Source organism: Prorops nasuta, unplaced genomic scaffold (genome assembly GCF_024137725.1).
Source record: "Prorops nasuta isolate Cenicafe-Biocafe unplaced genomic scaffold, Cenicafe_Pnas_1.2 PNAS00011, whole genome shotgun sequence".
Lineage (NCBI taxonomy): Eukaryota > Metazoa > Arthropoda > Insecta > Hymenoptera > Bethylidae > Prorops > Prorops nasuta.
Genome location: NW_027116808.1, coordinates 3,314,852 through 3,337,460, shown reverse-complemented (window position 1 = coordinate 3,337,460; position 22,609 = coordinate 3,314,852). Strand labels below are relative to the sequence as shown.

The following is a 22,609-nucleotide window of genomic DNA, read 5'->3' as shown; positions in this document are numbered from 1 at the left end:
CGTCGCTCTAATCTATGTTTAGCGATTTTCACTCAATGCTCACTCAGTTCAATCTGCGCTTTGATAGGATTATGTTACTTTATCTTTGAAAGACCATATGATGGCACGCTTGTAAAATAAACAATCTGCCTCTAAGCTGCTACCATAATAATCATATAAAGCAAACACAAAGGTTTCAGCTTTCTACCAATAACATCTCACAGTATACACATCAAGGTCACCCTGGAAGCAGTTAATTTTTATTAGAAAACATTCACGAATGTTTTTATTCAATGAAGGATAATACGTTTTAACGAGAAAGCATCGGTTTGATTTAGCAAAAATTTTTAACCGATTGAATATCCCTTGGCATATTTTGCGACTTCACAGTCCACCACTTGTGGTCTTTCTAAACCGCAAAGAACTTTTTGCCTATAGTTTGGAAGCTGGGATTCTTGTAAGAAAAATGAAGATGGCTCACTTATCTTTTTGTTTCCAACACTAGTGTATGTGCATAAAGCTTTGTCCTCTCTTTACTGATCAACGTAATAATTTTAAAATTATTATAATTAATATTACTATGTTAAAATTACTATCAATCTCAAAAGAGACAAAATGTAGCGTGCTGTCTGTCAGCCTTTATTGTCTGCTTAACATATAAAATTAATCAGATTTATTATGGAATGATTTGTACGATTAAATTCTGTGCTACAGTGGTCGATCATCCAGTAACAAAAGAGAGGAAATCGTAATTTTTTCTAGTTTTGTTATTGGAAGAGGGAGAACGGTGGGAGGAAGAAACCGAAGGTGGAACCGGTGCAAAAGTAGAAAACCAGAGTATAATAATAGGGTGTTTGTAGAGGCACGTTTGTATTTGGTCCACTAGGCCAGAGTCGGCGGCAGTCCCAGAGCCCCCGAGCCTGGTTGTCGTTTCCACAACCTACCCAAGCCTAGCCCCAGTCCCGACCCAACTACCTATACCGCATGAATAATACATGACCCAAGATAGTCGCGATGTGTCCAAGCCGCTGCCGATACACGCACAAAATTCACCGGTACTAAAAATAAGCCATCTAAAAAAGAAGCTGGCAAACTTAAAATAGCAGTGTATTATAATAGGTAAGAACTCTCGCGAGAAACACCGAGCTTACTATAAAAACGTTTGTGCGTAAAAACCAGACAGATTTATAAATTAAGCGCATGTTTCTTCTAGTGGATTAAAATGATCTTTTTTCAGATCGAAAGATCGTGCTATTTTCCACCACATTATGGTCGCTTTTAACAAGCGTGCCTATTGACGCGCGTGCGAACTTCTGTGGAAAGAAAGGCGGGAGGGGGGGGGGGGGGGAGAGGATAACTTTATCTTTTAAAGGTCGGAACTGACATGAGTCGATGGATGCCCGAGGGACTGGACTGAAGTCGGTACCAGGCAACATATCGGATCCATCAAGCAACAGGTTCAAATGGGTTGAATGGGTAGTCGATAATAGCGTCCATTGTATCCTGAGTGTCGAGGGATGGGCTACCTAACAAATGGCCCATTGTTAGGTCTATCTCTCTCTTTCTCATTCTCAACTTTTTCGCGCCTCTCCTTTCCAATCCATAATACAGTCAAGCGAATTCAAGAAAAAACCGAGTCTTGTTGGAAAACATCATTTTTCATCCTCTTATAGGTTACCTTAATAAATCTTATTTTTCCAGGCGAGCTTCTTTTAACAATCTCTTTTTTCCACCCATAGACTTTTATTTCAGGCCATGGTACAAATAAACTTGCGTCTATCAATCTCAGTTTCTTTTTCTCAGTCCATCGCTCATGAGAATACAACATAATCTTCCTATTTCCCCTCCTTTAACTTTTATATTATTAATAGGTCCGTATCATACGATCACATCACACGTTGATATTACGTACTTTACTGGTTGAAATATGATTCTTGTGATGCCTCGCTGATCTAATTCAAGTGTTTGATTTGCAACTTTTATTTTCCAGAATAAAACTGTTATTATCCAATTTGCATTAATCCGATCAAACTTTGACAGCACACAGAATACCTCTTAAGGCAAAGAGACTGAAATCGACATGGAAATATTTAGAGTTTTGAAGCGAGACGAGAGAAAATCTTTGAGTGGTTAAGAAGCTCTATAAAATGTTCCTAAGATCCGATTTGATCGTGAAATACGTAGTATATTATACGCCGTTGAGTAGTGCTTGAGGGATTTCTGCCCCCCTTTCTTTCCATAACTGTCTCAGAGCGCGCGGCCGGTTATTCTCGATCAAATTTTTTGTTTAGCCTCCGCAAACCTAACCTAATTGGATTCGCTGCTCTGCAGACTGCAAGTCTTTGGTAGAATTCATACCTCGAATGTTACGCAAACTTTTATCGACTCGTTTGGCTCAATTGCTCGTTCTACTCTTGCGATTTAACAATAATAGTATAAATAAGCTAAGCATTTATCCTCACACACCTCATTAATTTTTCGATAGTTGAGTGTAAGCTAGCAGGCTTTTTATAGTATTTGAAATTTTATGAGGGAGATTGTGGTGTTTGGTCAGTAGGAAGGTGGTAAGTGTGGGAGAAAAAAGAAAGATCGGAAGGAATGAGAGTAGAAAAGAAAAAGAAAGCGAAGAGAAAACTCGGGGTGCATTGAAAGACGAATGTACAACCGAGGCTGAGACGACGTGGCGCGGTCAGATCACGGTTACATTTCTGCACCGTCGATTCTCCTTTTCGCCTTTTTCTCAGCAAGCGTCTCTCTTTTCTCTCGCCGATCCATTCGCGACGACGGCGACGGCCGGAAAGAAGAGAGTGCAAGACTGCAAGCCGCTCGGACCTCGGAGATCAAGTTAACCGCGCTACAAAAAACCTGTCTCGCATAATTACATTATCGGTCACATCTCGCTCGACTGCTATCCACGATCTTGTCTGTCTCTCCGGTCTTTCCACAGTCCGCCCTTCCATCGTCTCATCCTCTCTCTTCCTCCCTTCTTTTCTCTACTTCATTCCACTTCTCCATAAGCGGCCCCCCTCTCTTTTCACACACATATACACATATATATTATTCAATACTATAGAAACTACAAGGAATAACATCAGAGTCCAATTTATCGCATTTCTGTAAACTATACAATATTATACACCGGTCGGTTGCAGAAGAAATGAATAGAACAAGGTTTAAAAGTTTATTATAAAATAATTATAGAATAATATTTTGTTGTTGTTATTATTATATATTTTTTTTAGATTTTATTGATTCTTTTATTGACATGGGAGATGTAATAAGGGCGTATTTCGAAATGCGCGTTACAAAGATCTGATGATTATTAAAAATGAAATATTAAAACGTATCGTCTAAACATTACATAACGTTGTATAATAACATGTATTATTATGATTCGATACCTGCTGCTCTACGAGAAGATGAAACATACTAAACTCTGCAACTTTTATTTTATAGAAAAATGATTTAAACGGTAAAACCTCCAATGATTTGTTCGAGCGCTTAGACTTTGGTCAGTGCACCGTTTCAATTCATTGGTGAAAAACGCAGTAATATATCTTAATAGCAATAAGGTAATATACAATAAAACATAGTACGATAGGCAGGCACATGTTAAGGCCAAGCGTGGATTACTCTTTATCCCTAGTAGTTAACTTTTCGAATCGCAATTTAGCGTTCCAAATCTTTAATTTACCTTTTACGTGTAACATGTGCTATCCTGTCGTGTTTTACAATGAACACTACTGTATAATAAGCCCTAAACCCTCTTAAATATAACAGAGAAAGCAAAGAAAGCTTTATTTCTTTTCAATTAAATTAAATTATAACTCTTTATAAGAATCTTATCTTTTATCCTCTCTGTTAAACGCGTATTCTCCGCGTATACGCGAACGCAAAAATGTACTTCGTATATTACTATATATATTTTTTATATAAAAAAAATATCGTAAAAATTTTTTAAAGCGTAGAAATCATCGTAAAGGTTTCTTTAAACCGCTAAAAAGAAATTTATAATACTGGAAGTTAATATAAAAAAAGTTATGTACATAAAAAACTGTATTAGTTTAGAGATTCAAAGCATTCTTTCTAGTCATATAATTTAACAAAGATGAAACTATTATAGGTGAAATTATACGAACTAATAAACACGTACGCAAATATTGGTATAATTGATTCGGACGTCGACACTTGTTTATATATCTATTATCTATTATATTTATATATTATATCAATAAATAAATGGATATTATCTGGGCTCAAGGTCAAAATATTTCGTCGCTATAAAATACAGTTTTGTCCTTAATGTGTTGGAAACGGTTGAAGTTATTTCGTTTTTTTTTCTTGATTTTATGTACATTTTAATTTTATAGTATTGGTCATAAATATTGATAATCACACACGAAAAAATTCTCCTCGACGCCCAAATCGTTCGTACAAGGTGGTGTCAAATAAGCTAATAAAAAACCTTTTGATACTTTTGAAGAAAAAAAATTGCGCACGCAGCACCGATGAAATCTGTTCCTTAACACTGTAGATAGAATTTATATTATCTTGCAAGGAATGATTGAATTTTCATATCCTTCGTTTGATAAAAGCTGAGAAATATAGCATTTTGAAAGTATAATACATTTACTAGCGATCGCGCACATTTATTCTACGCTTTGTACCTTTTTCTTTTCGTATATTATGAATTTACTCGCTGTTGCGGACAATCTGTACACTGCATGAAACAACATGCAAATCTGACAACCTTATTTTCTTATACGTTTACGTTTAAAGAAAATTAGGGTAATATCTCCACGACTTTCTGAAGCAGAGCGCATATCAAACGCAATACTCAATATATAATAGCTGCTCTTACCATTTGATTGATAATCCTGAAACTTCTAGCATTAATTAATAATATACAGGTATAGCTGCAAAATTCGCACATTTTCTATCAAGCGAGATAGATCACTTCTGAGATCTGAACTGAATGACAATTTTTCTTATAATAGTTTAGATTTAATGGTCAAACATTAAAAGACGATTTGTTTGAAGAACTGAATAAAACAGCTGCCTTGCAGGTAAATATAATATTAAGATAATAAATATTGATCGTTATCAATGCTCAAAATCTATAGGTACATGCATTTAAATATTTACGAAACTTTGTGCAATACACTTTTGATACTGAGCAGCGTATGCCATATTTTAAAACATACTTATCTAGTAATCTAAATAAATACATTTTGTTAGTCAGTTCTTCGCCATCAGGAGACTTAAAAATGTGCAAACTTAACAATAGCCTGTATAACGTTTCTATTATATTTAATATCTTTATATATTAAATAATCGTATAGCATTATTTCTACAATCATCGGACTGCAATAAAATTATAAAAGGAAGTAAACTTTCATAAAAATTAAAAAAAAAAAAGGATTCGTTATAGCTAAAAGCTAAAGCGTGTTCCACATACAAAAAGCAACGATTAGAGGCCTTGTGTTCTTGTTAACTACGATAGTGCACGTACAATATTTTAATACGATGCTAATAATATCTTTTATAATATTTCTGTCGTTCTTATGTCGTTAGCTGCAATGCAATTGTGCACAATACCTGACACATACTCGATTCGTTATATTTGGCCTTTTGCCGGCAGAGTAAAAATCTATTGCGCCTAAAAGTCCTTAAAATAATCTTTAGAAGTTAAAATTACATTCAGTCCAGACCAGGTTGTGACACTGCTCTCTATACCATTCCTATCCATCATTTTCAAGACTGCACATAACTAACAATTTTATCTTCAAGACCACAAATAACATAATTTCTGGCTATTTTGCGTTACAATCAAAATGATACCTTTTGCTTAAATGCAGTCCCAAAAATATCGCACATTTATGTTATACATAATTGGAACAATACAAACATAACTTGAATACCCTGTTAGAACTAGTAGTGTCTCATACAACCTGGTCCAATCAGATCTTACTGTCAATGCTACATTAATTTCTACACTATTACTTCCATTGATAGCTTGCACGCTATAAAACACCTATCGCTTTTGGATTTTATAATTGACTATTGCATTAATGCGAGGAAAATATTTTATTTTATTATACTGCTCTATGATATTTAAAAATAAAAAACAATTAAGCTATAATTATTCTCTCACCTATATAAGAACATGTTTATTATAATTATATATACGACCATAAGTTTAAGTCTTTAAAAGTGTAAAGATCACAAATTATTTGATTTTGAAGACAAACAGCTGTCGTACTAAATTTATATTTAAGCTTGGAAGATATGTACTCGTAACTAAATCATATTTACGAGATAATGCTATGACTTAAGCGAGTAATGTTTTCTAAGTTAAATATAAAACCCAAAGCGAATCCTAATTGGCAGTATAATGTTGGACATTGCGCCCAGCGCAAGGTGCATAGCAGAGCTGTTGTGGCAGGCATAGATTCGAGTCTTTGACCACGACAAGAATGAAATTTAACGTGGTGTGAAAATAATTGTCGACGTTACACGTATGTAGCCATAGTACCTGTTGGAATAGATGGTGTTTCTTCTGGTCTACCTTTAGGTCCATATTGACCGATGAAAGACCCGTCTTCGGTGAAACGACCTGTAAAATATAAATTAATCGTTTTATTAACAATAAAAATATATAATACATTGTGTGCATGGTTAAAAGAAACAATTCATAGAGAGATTATTAGAATAGAGTTGTTTACCTATCAAACAACTATGGACGGTTAGCAGTGTACTGGAAGAAAAGCTTTAATATATTCAGACATTCAACCTACCTTAGACTAGTGTAGCAAAAGCTTGTGAATTTGGTTCTGGTTTTCGGCCTCTCCCGTACTGACCAATAAATGATCCATCCTCATTCATACCCTCTGCATTAAAATAATCAATAACCAAATGAAAATAATGTAAGCAGAGCTTAAATAAATTAAAGTGTGTAATGTGTAAATTAAAATTGAGCGTTACTTATTTAAAAATAAATATAATGAACTAATGAAAAACACATTAAAGCAATGTGGAATTTAAGCTTGATTTAACCCAATACATGAAATATCATGAAAACAATATCAAATTTCGTGCAACAGACTGCTCTATAATTTCAACATTAATTAATAATAATTATTTGTTCATACCTGTGTCGCCGTCACCGTATTCTGCCATTGAATCAGTATCAGATTCAGGGTGTTTTCCATCTTGATGGGAAGACGAGGCCAGTGATGCACGACCAGCTGCCGACTTAGTGTCCAACGGCTGTGAGTACTCGTGGAAGCCACCTTCGTCCGGATAATCCCTTCTACCAGCGGCTAGCTCTCTTTCATGTACCGCATACTTACCTCCCCTATTTCGTTTAATAACGCAAACTATTATCAGAACTAATAGAAGGAAGGCGATTGCCAGCATCATTCCTATAAATTATAAAAAATTAAGTGTTATTGCTTGAAACACTGTTTCCACAAATGGTAAAATTTAATTAAATAATTACCGATAAACCAGCCTGCAGTTGCTACATTTTCTTTTGGTTGTATTATCGGACCCTCGCTGCTGGTTTCAACATCCTGTTCCTGACTTTCAGTCATGTAATCACCGTCAACGGCAACAACAGACATAACATAGGTTTCTCCACTTTGAAGCCCGCGTATCTAAGTTTGCAAAAAAAGGTTTAAGTTTGGTATAGCAGTGGCATTCCTTTCAGTCAAAATCTCAGTTAAATCTCAGTTAAGAGAGTCATTTATGTATAGTTTAAGTCACATTAACTATACTAAATCGAATCGCTCAATTGAGATTTAAATGAGTTTTTGGTTGCAAGGAAAGCGCCTAGTATTGAATGAAAATTTAAATCGCTTAAATGTATACCTCCATGACATTAGTCTGAAATTCAGGGTCACTCTGCAGAGAAATAGTTTCCCCTTTTAGTTTATACTTTACAAAAAAGTGGCTCCCAGGGTTACCCATTAAGCTTGGTTGCCAAATCACTCGTACATTCGAATATCCATTTTCTTTCGGGATACTTTCCCAAGTGAATTGAGGAACATCAGGTTGCACAGATGATCGTGTACTCTGCTCAATGAAGTAACTAAAAAAATGGAATTAGTAAATAAGCATTTTAAATTTTCTTTTAAGTAAACTGGAATCATAATTAGAAAATAAGTACTTGTTTCCTTCGCCCACTTTAGTAGTGGCTCGAATGTGTATTCTATATTTTGTATTCGGAGCTAGAGCAGCTAACTTAGCACTTGTCGCTTCAGGATCCATAACGTGTGGCTTTCTTTCAAGCATAGGGTCCAAATGGGTTCCATTTACAATTTGATAGTAAATTCTGTATCCTGTCAAAATGCCATTTGGCTCAGCTGGTTTTGTCCACAGTAAGTACAAAGTACTCGATCCCATAGGGTACGCCTCGAATCCCAAAACAGGTCCCGGGGTTCCTTCGGGCGTATCAAAACCCAGAGTTTCGGACGGTGGTCCGGCATATCTAGTTATAGAAGGTAATTTAATTAATAGTAAAATATTTTAAAAGCAATGTTGCACATGATGCTTTAAAGCAGTATGGCTTTCTTACCTGCCATTATATGCAAGAATCCTCACATAATTTTTACTGTACGGAACAAATTTATTAATCATAGCGGTTGTGGTACTGCCTCCTCTTACATCAATTTCTCGCATTCCTCTTTCACCATCCCTTTCTGTCCATGTTTGAATTTTGTACCCTTGAAGTTCACCCCTAACAGATTCCTCCGGCACTACATTCCACGATAGATGTGCGGTAGTACTTGATTTTACTTGGTTCACGGTAAAATTGCCAGGTGCTTGCAACGGCACTAAATTTCAAACAATATTTTGTATTAATAGAACATGGTGTAAACTTATAATATAAAAAAAAAGATAATACGTTACCATCTTCGCCGGACCAACCAAAAACTTCGTTTGGTACAATTCTACTTTCACCTCGTTCGTTGATCGAGCCAACTTTTATTTTATATCTCTGGTAACTCGGTTGATTATCTATAATAATATTATTTCTCCTCCAATCATGAACGTCTTGAATATTCCATTTTTCTCCAGGTATATCTCGCTTATAATACACTCTATACATGAATTTTGGCGCATTATGGTCTATTTGAGGCATAACTGTCCAGGAAATAACTAGATTTTGGGGATTAGTTCCTTTACCCATAACATTTTCTGGATTTCGATAAGGAACATCTGGTAACGTAGTGCAAACATCGCTATGAGATGAAGGAACGGACGGACCTGTTACAAAAGAGCCCAATGATTTCAGTTTTTACGTTTATGTTACACTATAGAATTGAAGTTTTGAGATTACGCTACCTATCTTGTTCAATGCTAATACACGGAATGTATAATTAGCCCATGGTGACATCGGTACGATATATGTTTGTTCAGTTGCGGGGACGAAGTCGGCTGATACATCCCATATATCAGGAGTGAATGTGGTATTGTGTTGAATGGTGTAGCGTAAAATAGGTGCCCTATTGTCTCCCATAGGCGACCATCTCACCGATGCTTCGTTAGATCCACATATAACACTTACTAATCTTGGCGCGTTAGGTACATCTTGCACTGTTAAAGTAGCCTGAGCTTTAGCCTCGTCTAGCTCAGTTTTTGCTATACAAGTATAAATTCCAGAATCCAATTCTGTTGTCTTTGTAATTGATAACGAGGAATCTGATGTTTGGACAAATCGTGGTTCCATTTCAAAATCTATTGGTTCGCCATTACTCAGCCAATCTATTTGAAGAGTCAAGCTGGAGTCAGTAACAGCATTACATCTAAAAGTTTAAAGGAAAAAGATATGAATAATAATTGGTTATAAACATATTAGAATTGAATGAGTATTGTGGTAAGACTCTGGTGAATATATACCTAAATGTAGCTGTAGCTCCTGCAGCTACTTCATAATTTTCTGGCTCATCTGTAATTCTTGTGCGTTCTTTCACAACTAAATTTCCAGAGGCTTGCACACTACCAAATTTATTTGACGCATGACATGTATAGGTGCCTGCATCGAGGAATATCACATTTTCAATTTCTAAGTCGCCGGTATCTAATGTTTTGTAACGACCTCCTGTTAATTTTTGTCCATTTCTAACCCATTTTACCGTTGGTTTCGGAGCCCCAAACACGCGGCACGTCATTTTCACAGTCTTTCCATCAACGGTTGCTTTATCCGTTGGAGGCTGTGTAATTTCAGGCTCCAGTGCTAGCACATTTACATATACGTCTTTATAAACATATCCTAAGGAATTTGTAGCGTTACATCCGTAATTTCCGGTATCTTGTTTTGTCAATCTTTCGATGATTATAGAGTGAGCAGTAACTTTTCTTCGAGGGTTTGGCGGTGCTTCTGCTATTGGTTTACCATTGTGAATCCATTTAATTGCTGGTTCTGGCACTCCACTAGCTTCACATCGGAATTCCACTGTCTCGTCCTCTGCAGCGTTAATATTTTCAGGTTCGACTGTAAGGTATGGCACTGCCAATACTTGTAAATTAATAGAATAAGATTTAGCATCTCCTACACCATTGGATGCCTCGCAAGTATAACTTCCTTCATCGTTAAAATTAACGTGTTTTATAAGTAAAGATTTCCCATAATTGCCTTGCGAAATTCTGTCATTCGGTCGAATCACATCACCATTTTTACTCCATACAATCTGTGGCAAAGGTGTACCGCCATATATACAATATAACTCGACTTTCTTACCACGCAAAGCCACCTCATTTTTTCTGCTAGCGTATTGCTTAACTGGCTCATGTTTATTTTGACTAGCAGATGCTCCAGTGGATAGAACATTTAACAACACTCTATTTCCTAATTTATATTCGTTCCGGAATAATGATGTAGCAGCACAAGCATAGTAAAAGTTATCCGATGCATCATTTCTAGTAACGTTGCTGAACCACAAATTTCCTTCAGGATCCAAAGTCATTCTTGAATTATTGATTGATTTAATACCTCCAAGAGTGTCCTGTATAAGCCAATAAACATTTGGCTTTGGCCAACCATCTGGTGGCTGACAAATAAGTTTAAAAGGCTCTCCTTCATTGGCATTTAAAGTAATAGGATTTTCATCTTTAAAAGAATTTAATTCTGCCTTTCGAACAAAAACAGAATTGGAAGTTGCTATACCCCACTCATTTTCAGCAAAGCATTGATATTGCCCTAAGTCTTCATCACGTGGACTCAAAATCATTAAAGTACCTCTGCCAGGCTGTTGAGAAATACGATCATCGTATGCAGGCCACTCAAAATTTTTTCCATTTTTAATCCAGCGATATCTAAGAAAAAGAATTATCTTTAATATTTAGATTAAGGAATCACTTACAATATATTACACATGCAAAGTGTTTAGTAAATTAAAAAAGCAAGATAAATAAACCAACTCAAAAAAAAAAAAAAACTAACAGATATTTAATTCAATAGCAATAATCGTTCCTTTATTGTTAATGATTAAAAACTATAAGAAGTAAGGTATCTTGATCTGTATAAGCAACTTTATATCCCTTTAAGAGTATGAGGTCATAGTGATAATTAAGCTTAGTTGCCCTGGCTTCTCTTTACTACAGGAACTGTAAATTGACACTTAAGGAAAAGGAAACTCCAGAAATTAAGGAATTTTAAGGGCTTTTTTGCATCAATGTAGATATAGTAAATTTAATAACATAAAAGAAATATTATAAACATGCTTCATAAATTATTACTTTTGCTAATGAAATAAATTTATAATATAAATACTTAGGAGCTGGCTCTCCTTCTGCTTCACACTCTATTAAAAATGGTTTGTCGTTTTCCCTTATTTTTGTTTGAGCCACTAGAAATAATTGCTCATCAGTTGGAGGTTGCTTGGTTATTCTTGGAGGTGATTGAACTAGTAAAAAATGATATTATCAATACTTTATATACAAAATAAATGAATTTTGTGATACATTTAAGTTTCAATATACATATATAAGGAGAAAGTATAAACATAAATATTCTACTGTTGAAATATTTTCTAAATTTATTTAAATTCAACTATGATAAAATAAAGGTATGCTAAAGATTTTAAAACATCTTTAGTTTGCTAAATATCTTTCATTAGATAATGCTTTATGCTAATAACAAATAAACATTTAAAATAAATATTGATTAAAATGATTAATATAATTTATCACTAACTAAATACATTTAATGTACTTAATAAATTATTTAGTTTTACACACATGTGAATAACTATTTATGAATGATTCACATAACAATTATTTATGTAAGTTTTCACCTTCTATTTTATCCGGAATACGTACTATAATTGAAAATAATAATTATAATGAATTTAATATTGCAATAAAAGTTTAATTACACTTATTTCTTCTATAAAAAAAATTTAAAAAATAATATTAGTGTTCATAAATATATTTATAACTTACTTATAGCTGATGCTTCCAGCACCAGTACTAATGTGAAACACACTAAAAGCCTCATGGTCAGGAGCCAGCTTCTTAAATCTAAGAGAATTAAAAGAAAACTGGCATGATTACAATATATATTAGATGTATGAAACAAATTATTCCTATAAAATGATAGTCATTATGAGAATTCAATAATTCCTAACGATGGAAAGTATTCTTAATTCAGAGAGATAAAACATCTTTTCATGTTTTGAAGAGACGGTTACTAATGGAGACGCAGAAAAGGGCGTGCACGAAGGAAGTAATAAAAAAAATCGCAATGGTCACATGTATCAATGCAGTACGGTATGGTCAACGATGTCAATTCATAGTTATTTCAATGAATGACTGAAATGATGATTGGTACGTCGGTATGAAATTCCTGATTATTACAAACTCTGTCTCACGGTAATGATTTTTTTTGGTGTTGAATTATGTATATGGTTATTTGTTGCACGGTGATCTCACCGATGCCAAGTAGATGTCCTCTGCACTGACAACATTGTAAAAATAGGTAATATACATAGTTTTTAAAAAGGCAAAAGTTACAAAGGAATAAGGTTGATTACACATTTTTTTGTTTGTTATGTTTAAGGGTAATGAAGAATGTAGGCAAAGAAAAAGGGAAAGAGAGAGAAGGAGATAAAAAAGTTAATTGAATGAGGAATCGGGGAGAAAGAATGATAGAGACAGGCTTGGCGAATGGGCACACCCGTAGCCGTACTGTCGTAGTGCCGCGAAGCAACATTGATCGCGGACGCTGTCACGCGTTTTACAGATTTTCAATGAATTTTATCAGTTAGGTCAGCCGAAATTATTTATTTTATCGTACATTACTGATCACTTACCTATCTCAACGGTTTAGTTAGACGTTATCGCGTTAACACACTGACATCACCAAAGCATTATCAAAACCACTGGCTCGAACACTCCTCGACGCTTGCTGCTGGCACAAACGTACGGTACCGTACTACTCGCACTATCCTGCTGTGTAAGTGTGCGTCCGTATCCATGTACATGTGCAGCAGCACTTTTATTCTCCTCTCCTTCTCCGGTTCTCCCTTCTCTTTCTATTTCATTCCCCCTTCCAGTTCCACTTTCCGATTAGTCAGTGATTCACACCGATACGTTTTCTTATGGCTTCTTTTTGCTGTGTTGCGCGCGCTTCTCTGTAGTGTGATATTCTCCTACACAACAGAACACCATACACTTACTATACTTGCTCTTACACTGCCACTACTGATTACACTACCAATACTATCCTACAGCATGATTGAACTCCCTTTTACCCGTATTTTCTTTCGGTCAATACTACTGGAGTCAAATTTCTTCCGTATTGCGGCGAGTTTGAATGCGTGTTCATGACAAAGCAAATTGTTATTCCGATCTGACTAGCTTTTAACTGGAATAATATTTCGATGGTTTATATTTTAAATCGAAAACTTATAATAGACAATTGTTTAAGTTCCTAAAACAAAAAAATATTGATTTTTCAATAAATGTTCAAAACTTTTACTGTAAATTATTATTAGATTATGCTATTATAAATTTTCAAGTATTCTTATAAAGAAACAGTTTTAAATGTTGATATTGGTCAAACCTATTGCTCAGTATTCGCAATTTAATACCATGTACTGTAACGAAATATAAATTATTTAATAATGTTGAAAATATATTATTGTATAAAGACAATATAACAATAATAAATCAATTCTAAAGAAAACATTAGTGATCTTACAAAACGTGCATAAATTATTATGATCAAAGTAATCGCATTAGGAATTGAGGCACTTGCATTTAATCACGTTTGTAACGCACGGAAGTGATTTATTAATTGATTGTTTCTTTTTACAGTTACATTCCTATATTACTTACAAAGCTTTTCTTTCATTTATGTTTGTAAGATGAGCTTCGACAAGATCTCTAAATAAGAATATATCTAAAACTGTAATGGAGTTAGCTGGCAGGGTTTCAGGAATATTTCGTATGGTATTTAGGACTCGAGGTATCGCTGCTAATTCAGACCTGTAAACGATCTAATGATTTGATATTATTATTTTTTCAAATTCTGATTAAAAGATTGTGATAAAGACTTATTATAATAATTATATTTTATATTAGCTCTTCGATACAAGATTGTTTGAATATAAATTAAAAATAGCATAAATGTTGTATATCAATCTAAATATATTACAATTACATACACTGATTTCCTAAGATTTGTCATTTCAAATAATAAAAGTGATCTGGAATAGAATTCATTTAGAAAGAAATACTGCATTAAATATTTTATAAATAATAAATTTATCTAAATAATAGATCTAACAATTATACTATTTGATATTTTTCTGGTTCTACTTCATTTATATGTCGTAAGAAAAAAGTTACTTTAACTTGTTCAACGTGTCGACAGAGTTTCATAGCTAAACTTGTTCTCAGCTTCATATGTTGAGTAAGAGTTGGTAGATTCAATAGTAAGAAAGCCAGACCGTCAATTTCCTAAAGAATAATCAAAATAAAATCAGAATTCTGTTATATAATAATGGCACCTATATTTGTTGACATATTTGACAAAAAAAACTGTTTACCTCTTGTCGCACCCGATAAGCAATATCTTTGCAATCATTTGTTTTTCTTAAATATCTAAATACGTCATCAACACTCCAAAATAATGGATTAGAATCTAATTTTCGCGTTTTCGGCCTTCTTTGCTTTTTTTGCATCCTTACATACTCGGCATCTGCCTCTGAACAATCGGATTCAATACTCGTATCCCAATCACGTTCTCTTTTAGTTCCTCTAGTTACTGTAGTACCTTGACTACACCTTGTCGAATGTTTTGAAATAGAATAGCTTGGACCTTCAGAATTGCTATCTTTCGCTTTTCCATCATTAAATGAACTTCCAGAATCTTCCGATGCATTACTCGACGGGGTTTCCGTTTTTAAATCATCTGACTTATCAGATTTTTCTAGACCCTTTTGTATCATAATATCTATTTCAGAAAGTGGCTGTCTTCCATTGTACGTCTCTTCTAGTCCTTCTGCTACGTGTTTTGCCAAATCCAATGACATGAATGGCATTTCATCTTCTTGATAATAATCGTCTCCTGTATCTTTATCCCTGTTAGCCCATCTGCCTCGCTTACGTTTACGTCTTCCTCCCCATGGCTTTGGTTTTTGCACCATAATACTTGTATAGCCTTTAGGCTTGCCTCTTCTTCCAGTTCCCATAGAAGCTGTTAGAATTGTAAGTAGAATTTAAATATGTTTTAATTAATTTTAATGACAAACGTAATAATAATATTATATATACTTTTGCTTACCTATCTTGGTCTTAGATGTTTTGTAACATTTGTCTGGACACTCGTTTTCAGGTATGTGTAAAGGACCAAATAAATTTGGACATACCATTAATTTTTTACAAACACTTTTACAGAAGTCAGCAACCATATCTCCAGATGTGACGATCGCTACACTAGCACGGTATGTGTTATTCTTATGCTTAGCTTTCAAAACTTCTAAATGATAACCTGGATTTGGTTTTGAATCACATTGTAATACTTTTAAAATTCTAGCACTTCGATAACCAACAGATACTATCATCGACAAAACTTCTCTCATAACTAATATCACGGGACCAGGACCTACGGCTTTTGGTAAGGTTGCAAGTTTTCCTTTTGAAATCATGGGACCCGTGAAGCAACGATAGTTAAAGTATATCTTTGGACACCATAATGAGGAACGAGGCTCAGAAATAGGTATATCTAATGAATTTAACTTTTTTTCCTCTTTTTCTGGAGGTTGCATTTTTTTACAAACTTCAACATGATTTGTAGGTGGCTTCAATGGAAAATGATTCGATTCGCACCATCCAACAGGAAATATAAGTAGTGAATTCATATAAACGATGTGCTCAGGACGATTATTTTCATAATTATCCAATTTTATCCATAATAAATTATCAACGATTCTCGTAATATGAGAGGCGCAAATAACATTTTTGTATAAGGGATCAACAGCTTCTAAATACATGCCAATTTGAAATCCAGTTTCATCTGCACTTTCCCTTTCAGAAAATAAGGATTCATCTGCAGCAACCGATTCAGTTGCTTTTAAATACTCATTCCAATCAAATTTTTCTGTCTTGTTTATCCAGGCTTTTGGACTAGAAATTCTGATTAAAAAAAGCAATTATTTGTTATTAATATAAAAATATATTTTTATATAAAAAGAATATACCATTCATAGCAAACTTACCGAATATTATGCTTTTCTGCCCAACCTTTAGGAAATATATAGGGATGTTTCGCTGTACAAAGCCATGTATTTTTCTCAGAAGTTTCAATTGGATAAAACTCTGTATCACTTTTTTGTTGATTTTTATCATAAGTATCAATGTGTACCAAAAAGTATGTATCATCAAATACTTTTACTACTGTAGCAGGATATATTTCAACTTGATTATCAGGAGCGAGAGCTTCTAGTTTCATTCCAGGTTTAAAATTATGTTTTGGATGATTAGAAATATTATTAAATAAATTTTCGGGCAATTCATAATGTTTTGGCTGTGATTCCAATAAATCTTTCCATTCCTCATATGTATGCATATCAACTATTGAACTGGGTGGTTCTAGAAACCAAATAGAAGGATCTGATTGAGATACAAATCCATATGGATGTAAATTTTCAGATGTACAAAACATCCAAAAATCTTTTGATAGCATGCCGGGACTATCATATCTCAACAGAAGACGTCCACCTACATTTTCAATTATCTAAAATAAGACATAGAAATAATATTCAAAATTATTTGTAGAGAGAAACCTGAATATATCTAACTTATTAACTTACTGTAGCAACCCACAACTTATAGGGGTGTAAAACATCACTAACTTCTACTTTTATGCCAGGCTTTATTCTATCTGTCATACTGAGCCCATCCTAAATAAATAAGTAATTTAAGTTAAAATAATTTAATACTTTAATTAATAAAACATACCCCTGTTAACATTTCTTGTGGAATTGTTTGAACTGTACTTAAAAATTCTTTTAATTTGTTTACACAATCTGGTGATCTTTCTAGTATTATATCAGGAGGTTTTAATTCTTTCTTATTTTTTGCACACCATCCTAGTTCATGAGCTGCTTCTTTAGTTAGATTAAACCAGAATTCTAAAGATCTATCATCTCCTCCAAAATACCGTAATCGTAAAAGAGGTCCACAAGCCATTACAATAGAAGCTACCCAATAAGAAGTTTTGGTTTTATCATTATTATTTTGTTGTATGGGTACTTCAAGAGACATTCCTATTTCAATCCCACTTTGTAATGTAGCTTCAACGTGTGGAAACATAATCTGTGGCACTTCCACACTTTCAGTGGCATCAAGATAGTCTTGCCAAACAAATCCATATTCTAAGTAAACATAAAAATAAGAAATTATATTTTATTCCAGACTATTTACTAAATAAACTGTACAAATTAAATAAGCGAATTGGGTTTTTATCATAATATTGTAATATTACATGCTTTTAAATAGTATAATTGATTTTAATAAGATAAAAATAATTATTACATTTATAAAATTAAAGTTATAAAAAAAGATGTTCATTCAAATTTGTTAATAACGATTAATATATTTATATATCTATATTGTATTAGTTTGAAAGAAAAATTTTATTTGCAAATATACTGAGAAAATTATTCTTAACAATTTCATGACAAAAATTACATTTTAAACTGCAATGTTTAACTGAATAATTATGTCTAATTTGAATTTCAAATATTGATTTAAACAAAACATTTGCTGATAACAATTAGCACATCCATACTTATTATATATTATTTAATGTATTGACAAATATATTAATAAGGCAATGAATAAAGGTTTATGATTTAAAAAATGAGGATAATGTACAATATATATATATATATATATTTATACTTTATATATTAAATATATTTTACTTTTTGATGACAATTGAATTATGATTTACAAACAATAGTAAATCATCAAATATAATGATAATGAGTAATGATTATGTTTAAGGGTGTTAAAAATAAATTAATATTATATTTTATCAATTGCAGTATCAGTTGACAGTAATGAAAGTCATTTAATAAAGTAAAGGTTACAAAATAGTATGAATTCTAATTTTAATCCAAATATCTGTCAAGTTATGTAAGAAAAACCAATGTATAACAGTTTTATATATACTATAGTTTAAATATCTCACCTGTTTCTTGTGACTTTTCTTGAGCTTTATTCCCGCACGCTTCCATTATAGTAATTCGTTATTATTAAAATCTGCATTCAATTTGAGATTTAGTTTAAGGCGCTAGAACCATCGAATACTGTATTGAAATAATATAAAAGTTCATAAAAAATGAAAAATGTTTATATTAACGTACCCTGCTTTCTGTTACAATTGTTTTTCTAAGATGTTTGATGCTTTATTTTAATGAATATTATCGTGATTGTAACAGTTCGGCGCCTCTACGCTATAACCAGCTTTTGTATCTCGCTCTTTCTCTTTTATTTCCTATCTCACTCCTCAGTCGCAAGGTATGCTTAGCGCATTCGGATAGAATGTACAGATACACTTTGGACATATAATATTTTATATTATCTTTTATTATCTGTACCATACCACTATTTTTTACTCATGTTAAAAGAATCCTATAATCAATTTAAAGAATTTGACAAAAAGTAACGAGAAAATATTGAATAATTGTAAATATATGTAACGTGTGTATTTTATTTGCTACGCGGAAATAAAAATATATATAAGCGACATGTTTAACTTCATTTATTTCCCGAATTTCGTACATTATTTTAATGATTAAGCAATAACTGCAAGATTAATACATTGTAAACTCAAAGCTTAAAGTTTACAATGCATTTCTTATGATTTCTTAATATAATGCAGCTCTATTATCAACATAATAAACTTATTAATATAACTATAAAATACAAGAGTCCGTTTTATATTTCGACATAGCGATACCCAAATAAGAACATTTTAAAATTTAATATTATAGTTAAGGCATGTTTTATAAATCGAATATGTTCTTCGAAAATTACATTAATTATTATAATTTTAATATTTGTAATCTTTACACTATTAAGAATCTCATAATATGGTAAAGTTATTTTCATATTTTTGATGGAATATACATAATTTAATACATAATTACTGCAGTATTGTAAAAGGGCATTGCTGTATTACTTTACATATATTGTATGATTCAAATAATGATAATCGACTTATTTATCTTATATTTATATACTTGCACATATTTACCTTGTTTACACTATGTTGATTCATTACAATCAATGAAGGCCTTTGCTTTTCTCACCAAACTCTTTAAACTAAAGCAAATATGTATTGTGAATAGTAGACCCTTCGTTAGGTAGTTATTTTCAATGACCAATACGACAAAAAAAAATAGCCGTAGCTGATGGGCTCACTTTTGAGAGCTGGCACCAAATTTAAAAAAATTATCGACAGAGCTTGATACAAATATGCAATTGATTAATGCTAAATTACTTTATTTTTATATTAAAGTCAACTAAATGATAATGAATGGTCTATTACATTAAAATTAGAGTAAACATAAGTATAATGCTTTTGCTTTGACTAATTTAAGCCTTACACTTTGACGTTATTTTATATTTCTACAATTGCCGGCACTGCTGCTAGCAGACTACTGCCTAGTGCTTAGGTGCTTGAGTCAGTTGAGTCACTTGAGTCTGCACTCTGGCCTGCTGGCTGATGCACTCGTCAAATCGCACGACGCACATGTATACATTCAATTCAAACGAAGACATTGCTTTTAACTAAATACTCTTAATATATTTTTTCATTCTATTGACGTTTGGTTAAATGATAATACGTTAAAAGTATGTCATACTTAAGTTATAGTCAAAGGCTTAAATTTTTCTCTAATTATAAAAGATTTCAAAGCCTTTTCAAATTTAAAAAAAACAATGTCAGCTGTCATTATGCTAACCTCAGAGAGCAGCATTTAATTATTTCCAATCAATCCCTCACACATAAGACAATGTTGACCACAGCTGAACCTAATGTTCAAAAGTTTTTGAATTATCTAATCGAAAATAACACAAATTTTGTAAAATCTAGAGGTAACATATTGAGTGAATTATGCAATAGTAAAGAAATAAAACTGTTATTATCTGAAAGGACACAAATTTTAGAAAACTTATATAGTTTAAAAGAATTATGTAAGTGTTGAATGTACATGACAGATTTATAAAGTTTAATAATGAGTTGCGATACCATTTATTAAAACAACTAAAATTTTCTGTTATAGACTCAAATGACCCGGAAATGAAATCCTTCAGTAAAAACGAAGAAACTTTGTATAAAGATCAACTGAATGATATAGAAAATAAGCTTTTAGATAGTATTATGGTTAATATAGGTGTGGACTATCATGATAAAGCTCTTTTGGAAATAACTGCGGGTGTTGGTGGACAGGAGGCTATGTTATTTACGAGAGATTTGTATGAAATGTACAAAGGCTATATGAATTATTTAAATATAGATTATGAAATATTAGAGGAAGATAGAGTAGAAACTGGTGGTTTTAGGCATGTTAACTTGTTAATAACAGGAAATAAAGCTTTTGAAAGCTTTAAACATGAAGGAGGAGTACATAGAGTTCAAAGAATACCAGTAACAGAAAATTCTGGAAGAGTACATACAAGTACTGCATCTGTTGCTGTTTTGCCTGCTCCAACTGAAATTGAAATTAATTTAAAGGATACTGATTTAATAGTAGAATCAAAAAGAGCTAGTGGGCCAGGTGGTCAACATGTAAATAAAACATCGACAGCTATAAGAATTGTTCACATACCTACAGGAATAGCAGTAACATGTCAAACACAAAGATCTCAGATAAAGAATAAGAAAACTGCAATGTTAAAATTACGAACACTGCTCTATGAAAAGGAGTATACTGCACAGAATAATCTTACTGCAAGCTTACGCAGACAGCAATTTGGCCAAAAAAATAGAAATGAAAAGATTAGAACATATAATTTTCATCAAAATCGTGTTACCGATCATAGACTCAAAAATGGGACTATCAATAATATAAAAGAATTTATGCAAGGTGGTGAAGATTTAGAAGCTGTGAGACTTAAACTACAATCTGATATGCAATATACTATATTATTAGATTTAATAATGAACGAGAGATATATTGAATCAAATAAATCCTAAATAAAATGTTTTTAGCATAATATGTAAAAAGTAAGGTTTTACATTAACATTATTACCAATATTACTAATAAACTATATTTATAAACAATTACTATTCCAGTATAAAATTATATTAAGTCATTTGCTTCTCCATCTCCGATTATGGGAGTGATCTTAGCTGTGGATAAGGAAACGAAAATTATGATTTAATATTTCATAATTTATTTGAAAAACATACAACAAGATTTTTTAACCGCGTGTCCAAAGGCACACATTCTTATAACTGTCGTATATTGTAGCAATATACAAAATTAATATTCATAGTCTCTATAAATATGAAACGACATTTGTTAAATTCATTAATGTACAAAGCGTAAATATGAATTTATTATATTTATATGAGTATGCACTCGTATATGCGCCTCTGCTCCTATAATTTACTATATTATTCTATCTATTGTATCATTAAGGAATACGCGTGTGTTAGTAATTAATGGATGATTTTCACAGTAAACGTGAGCTGTTCTTTTATAGCAAGACATTTTAACAATTTCTCCAGCATACGTTTCAGACATCTATGACCTTCTTGAAGAGAACTACTTACGTTTCTGTTTTTTTCAAATATTGGTCTTAATATGTATATATATATATATATATATATATATATATATATATACTATGTTACAATTAGGGATTTGGAATTAAGATGTTGAAATTCCTTCTACGTTCTATTTCGTTGGGACGAAATTTTCTGTATACATAGACTTTTCAACAAAGTAGTGAGCGTTTTAGCATTCATTTCTTAACGTTACGCTCCAATATTAAAATTAATATATAATATTAACTGGCACATAGTGGACGATACTTCCAAGTATCCTTTTAGTTTGAAATAATAAAAGGAGAGGAAATAAGCTTTATGTTACCGCTTTATAT

At 32.5% G+C, this 22,609-nt stretch overlaps 3 protein-coding genes across 7 annotated transcripts; 1 reads left to right on the top strand and 2 right to left on the bottom strand.

Annotated features, from left to right (window-relative positions):
* Positions 1–6,051: 6,051 nt before the first annotated feature.
* On the bottom strand, positions 6,052–13,684 carry Nrg (Neuroglian). Of its 3 annotated transcripts, XM_066733998.1 has the most exons (14): positions 13,296–13,683; positions 12,427–12,504; positions 12,279–12,302; positions 11,756–11,888; positions 9,883–11,298; positions 9,328–9,788; positions 8,893–9,249; positions 8,558–8,816; positions 8,150–8,470; positions 7,852–8,071; positions 7,481–7,637; positions 7,131–7,403; positions 6,777–6,869; positions 6,052–6,595 (listed from the first exon to the last, which is right to left on the bottom strand). In XM_066733998.1, exons 2-13 carry the CDS (start codon positions 12,479–12,481, stop codon positions 6,778–6,780), a joined length of 3,768 nt encoding a protein of 1,255 aa, XP_066590095.1. In that variant the 5' UTR covers positions 12,482–12,504; positions 13,296–13,683; the 3' UTR covers positions 6,052–6,595; position 6,777. The 3 variants fall into 3 exon arrangements, with proteins under 3 accessions (XP_066590095.1, XP_066590094.1, XP_066590096.1); XM_066733997.1 differs by lacking the exon at positions 6,777–6,869 and having other exon boundaries at positions 13,296–13,684; XM_066733999.1 differs by lacking the exons at positions 6,777–6,869; positions 12,279–12,302.
* Positions 13,685–14,544: 860 nt separating this feature from the next.
* LOC136777590 (scm-like with four MBT domains protein 1) lies at positions 14,545–20,122 on the bottom strand. Of its 3 annotated transcripts, none has more exons than XM_066734005.1 (9): positions 19,754–20,122; positions 18,861–19,128; positions 18,686–18,803; positions 17,449–17,864; positions 17,301–17,390; positions 16,707–17,224; positions 15,773–16,623; positions 15,036–15,685; positions 14,545–14,946 (listed from the first exon to the last, which is right to left on the bottom strand). In XM_066734005.1, exons 3-9 carry the CDS (start codon positions 18,729–18,731, stop codon positions 14,776–14,778), a joined length of 2,742 nt encoding a protein of 913 aa, XP_066590102.1. In that variant the 5' UTR covers positions 18,732–18,803; positions 18,861–19,128; positions 19,754–20,122; the 3' UTR covers positions 14,545–14,775. The 3 variants fall into 3 exon arrangements, with proteins under 3 accessions (XP_066590102.1, XP_066590103.1, XP_066590104.1); XM_066734006.1 differs by having other exon boundaries at positions 18,686–18,787; XM_066734007.1 differs by having other exon boundaries at positions 18,686–18,756.
* Positions 20,123–20,179: 57 nt separating this feature from the next.
* mRF1 (mitochondrial translation release factor 1) lies at positions 20,180–21,936 on the top strand. Its single transcript, XM_066734008.1, has 3 exons — positions 20,180–20,694; positions 20,784–21,727; positions 21,798–21,936. Exons 1-2 carry the CDS (start codon positions 20,355–20,357, stop codon positions 21,695–21,697), a joined length of 1,254 nt encoding a protein of 417 aa, XP_066590105.1. The 5' UTR covers positions 20,180–20,354; the 3' UTR covers positions 21,698–21,727; positions 21,798–21,936.
* Positions 21,937–22,609: the final 673 nt, after the last annotated feature.

Bases quoted from the DNA above. Each gene is read 5' to 3' on its own strand.
- LOC136777590 (XM_066734005.1), bottom strand. From the start codon at position 18,731: ATGGAAGCGTGCGGGAATAAAGCTCAAGAAAAGTCACAAGAAACAG. The intron at 15,686-15,772 runs GTAAGCAAAAGT...CAATTCTAACAG, and splicing joins AACATCTAAGACCAAGATAG to CTTCTATGGGAACTGGAAGA. The intron at 14,947-15,035 runs GTAAACAGTTTT...ATTATTCTTTAG, and splicing joins CTTATCGGGTGCGACAAGAG to GAAATTGACGGTCTGGCTTT.
- Nrg (XM_066733997.1), bottom strand. From the start codon at position 12,481: ATGAGGCTTTTAGTGTGTTTCACATTAGTACTGGTGCTGGAAGCATCA. The intron at 11,889-12,278 runs GTGAAAACTTAC...ATTTTTTACTAG, and splicing joins TATTCCGGATAAAATAGAAG to TTCAATCACCTCCAAGAATA. The intron at 8,072-8,149 runs GTACTTATTTTC...CCATTTTTTTAG, and splicing joins AAAGTGGGCGAAGGAAACAA to TTACTTCATTGAGCAGAGTA.
- mRF1 (XM_066734008.1), top strand. From the start codon at position 20,355: ATGTCATACTTAAGTTATAGTCAAAGGCTTAAATTTTTCTCTAATTAT. The intron at 20,695-20,783 runs GTAAGTGTTGAA...TTTCTGTTATAG, and splicing joins ATATAGTTTAAAAGAATTAT to ACTCAAATGACCCGGAAATG.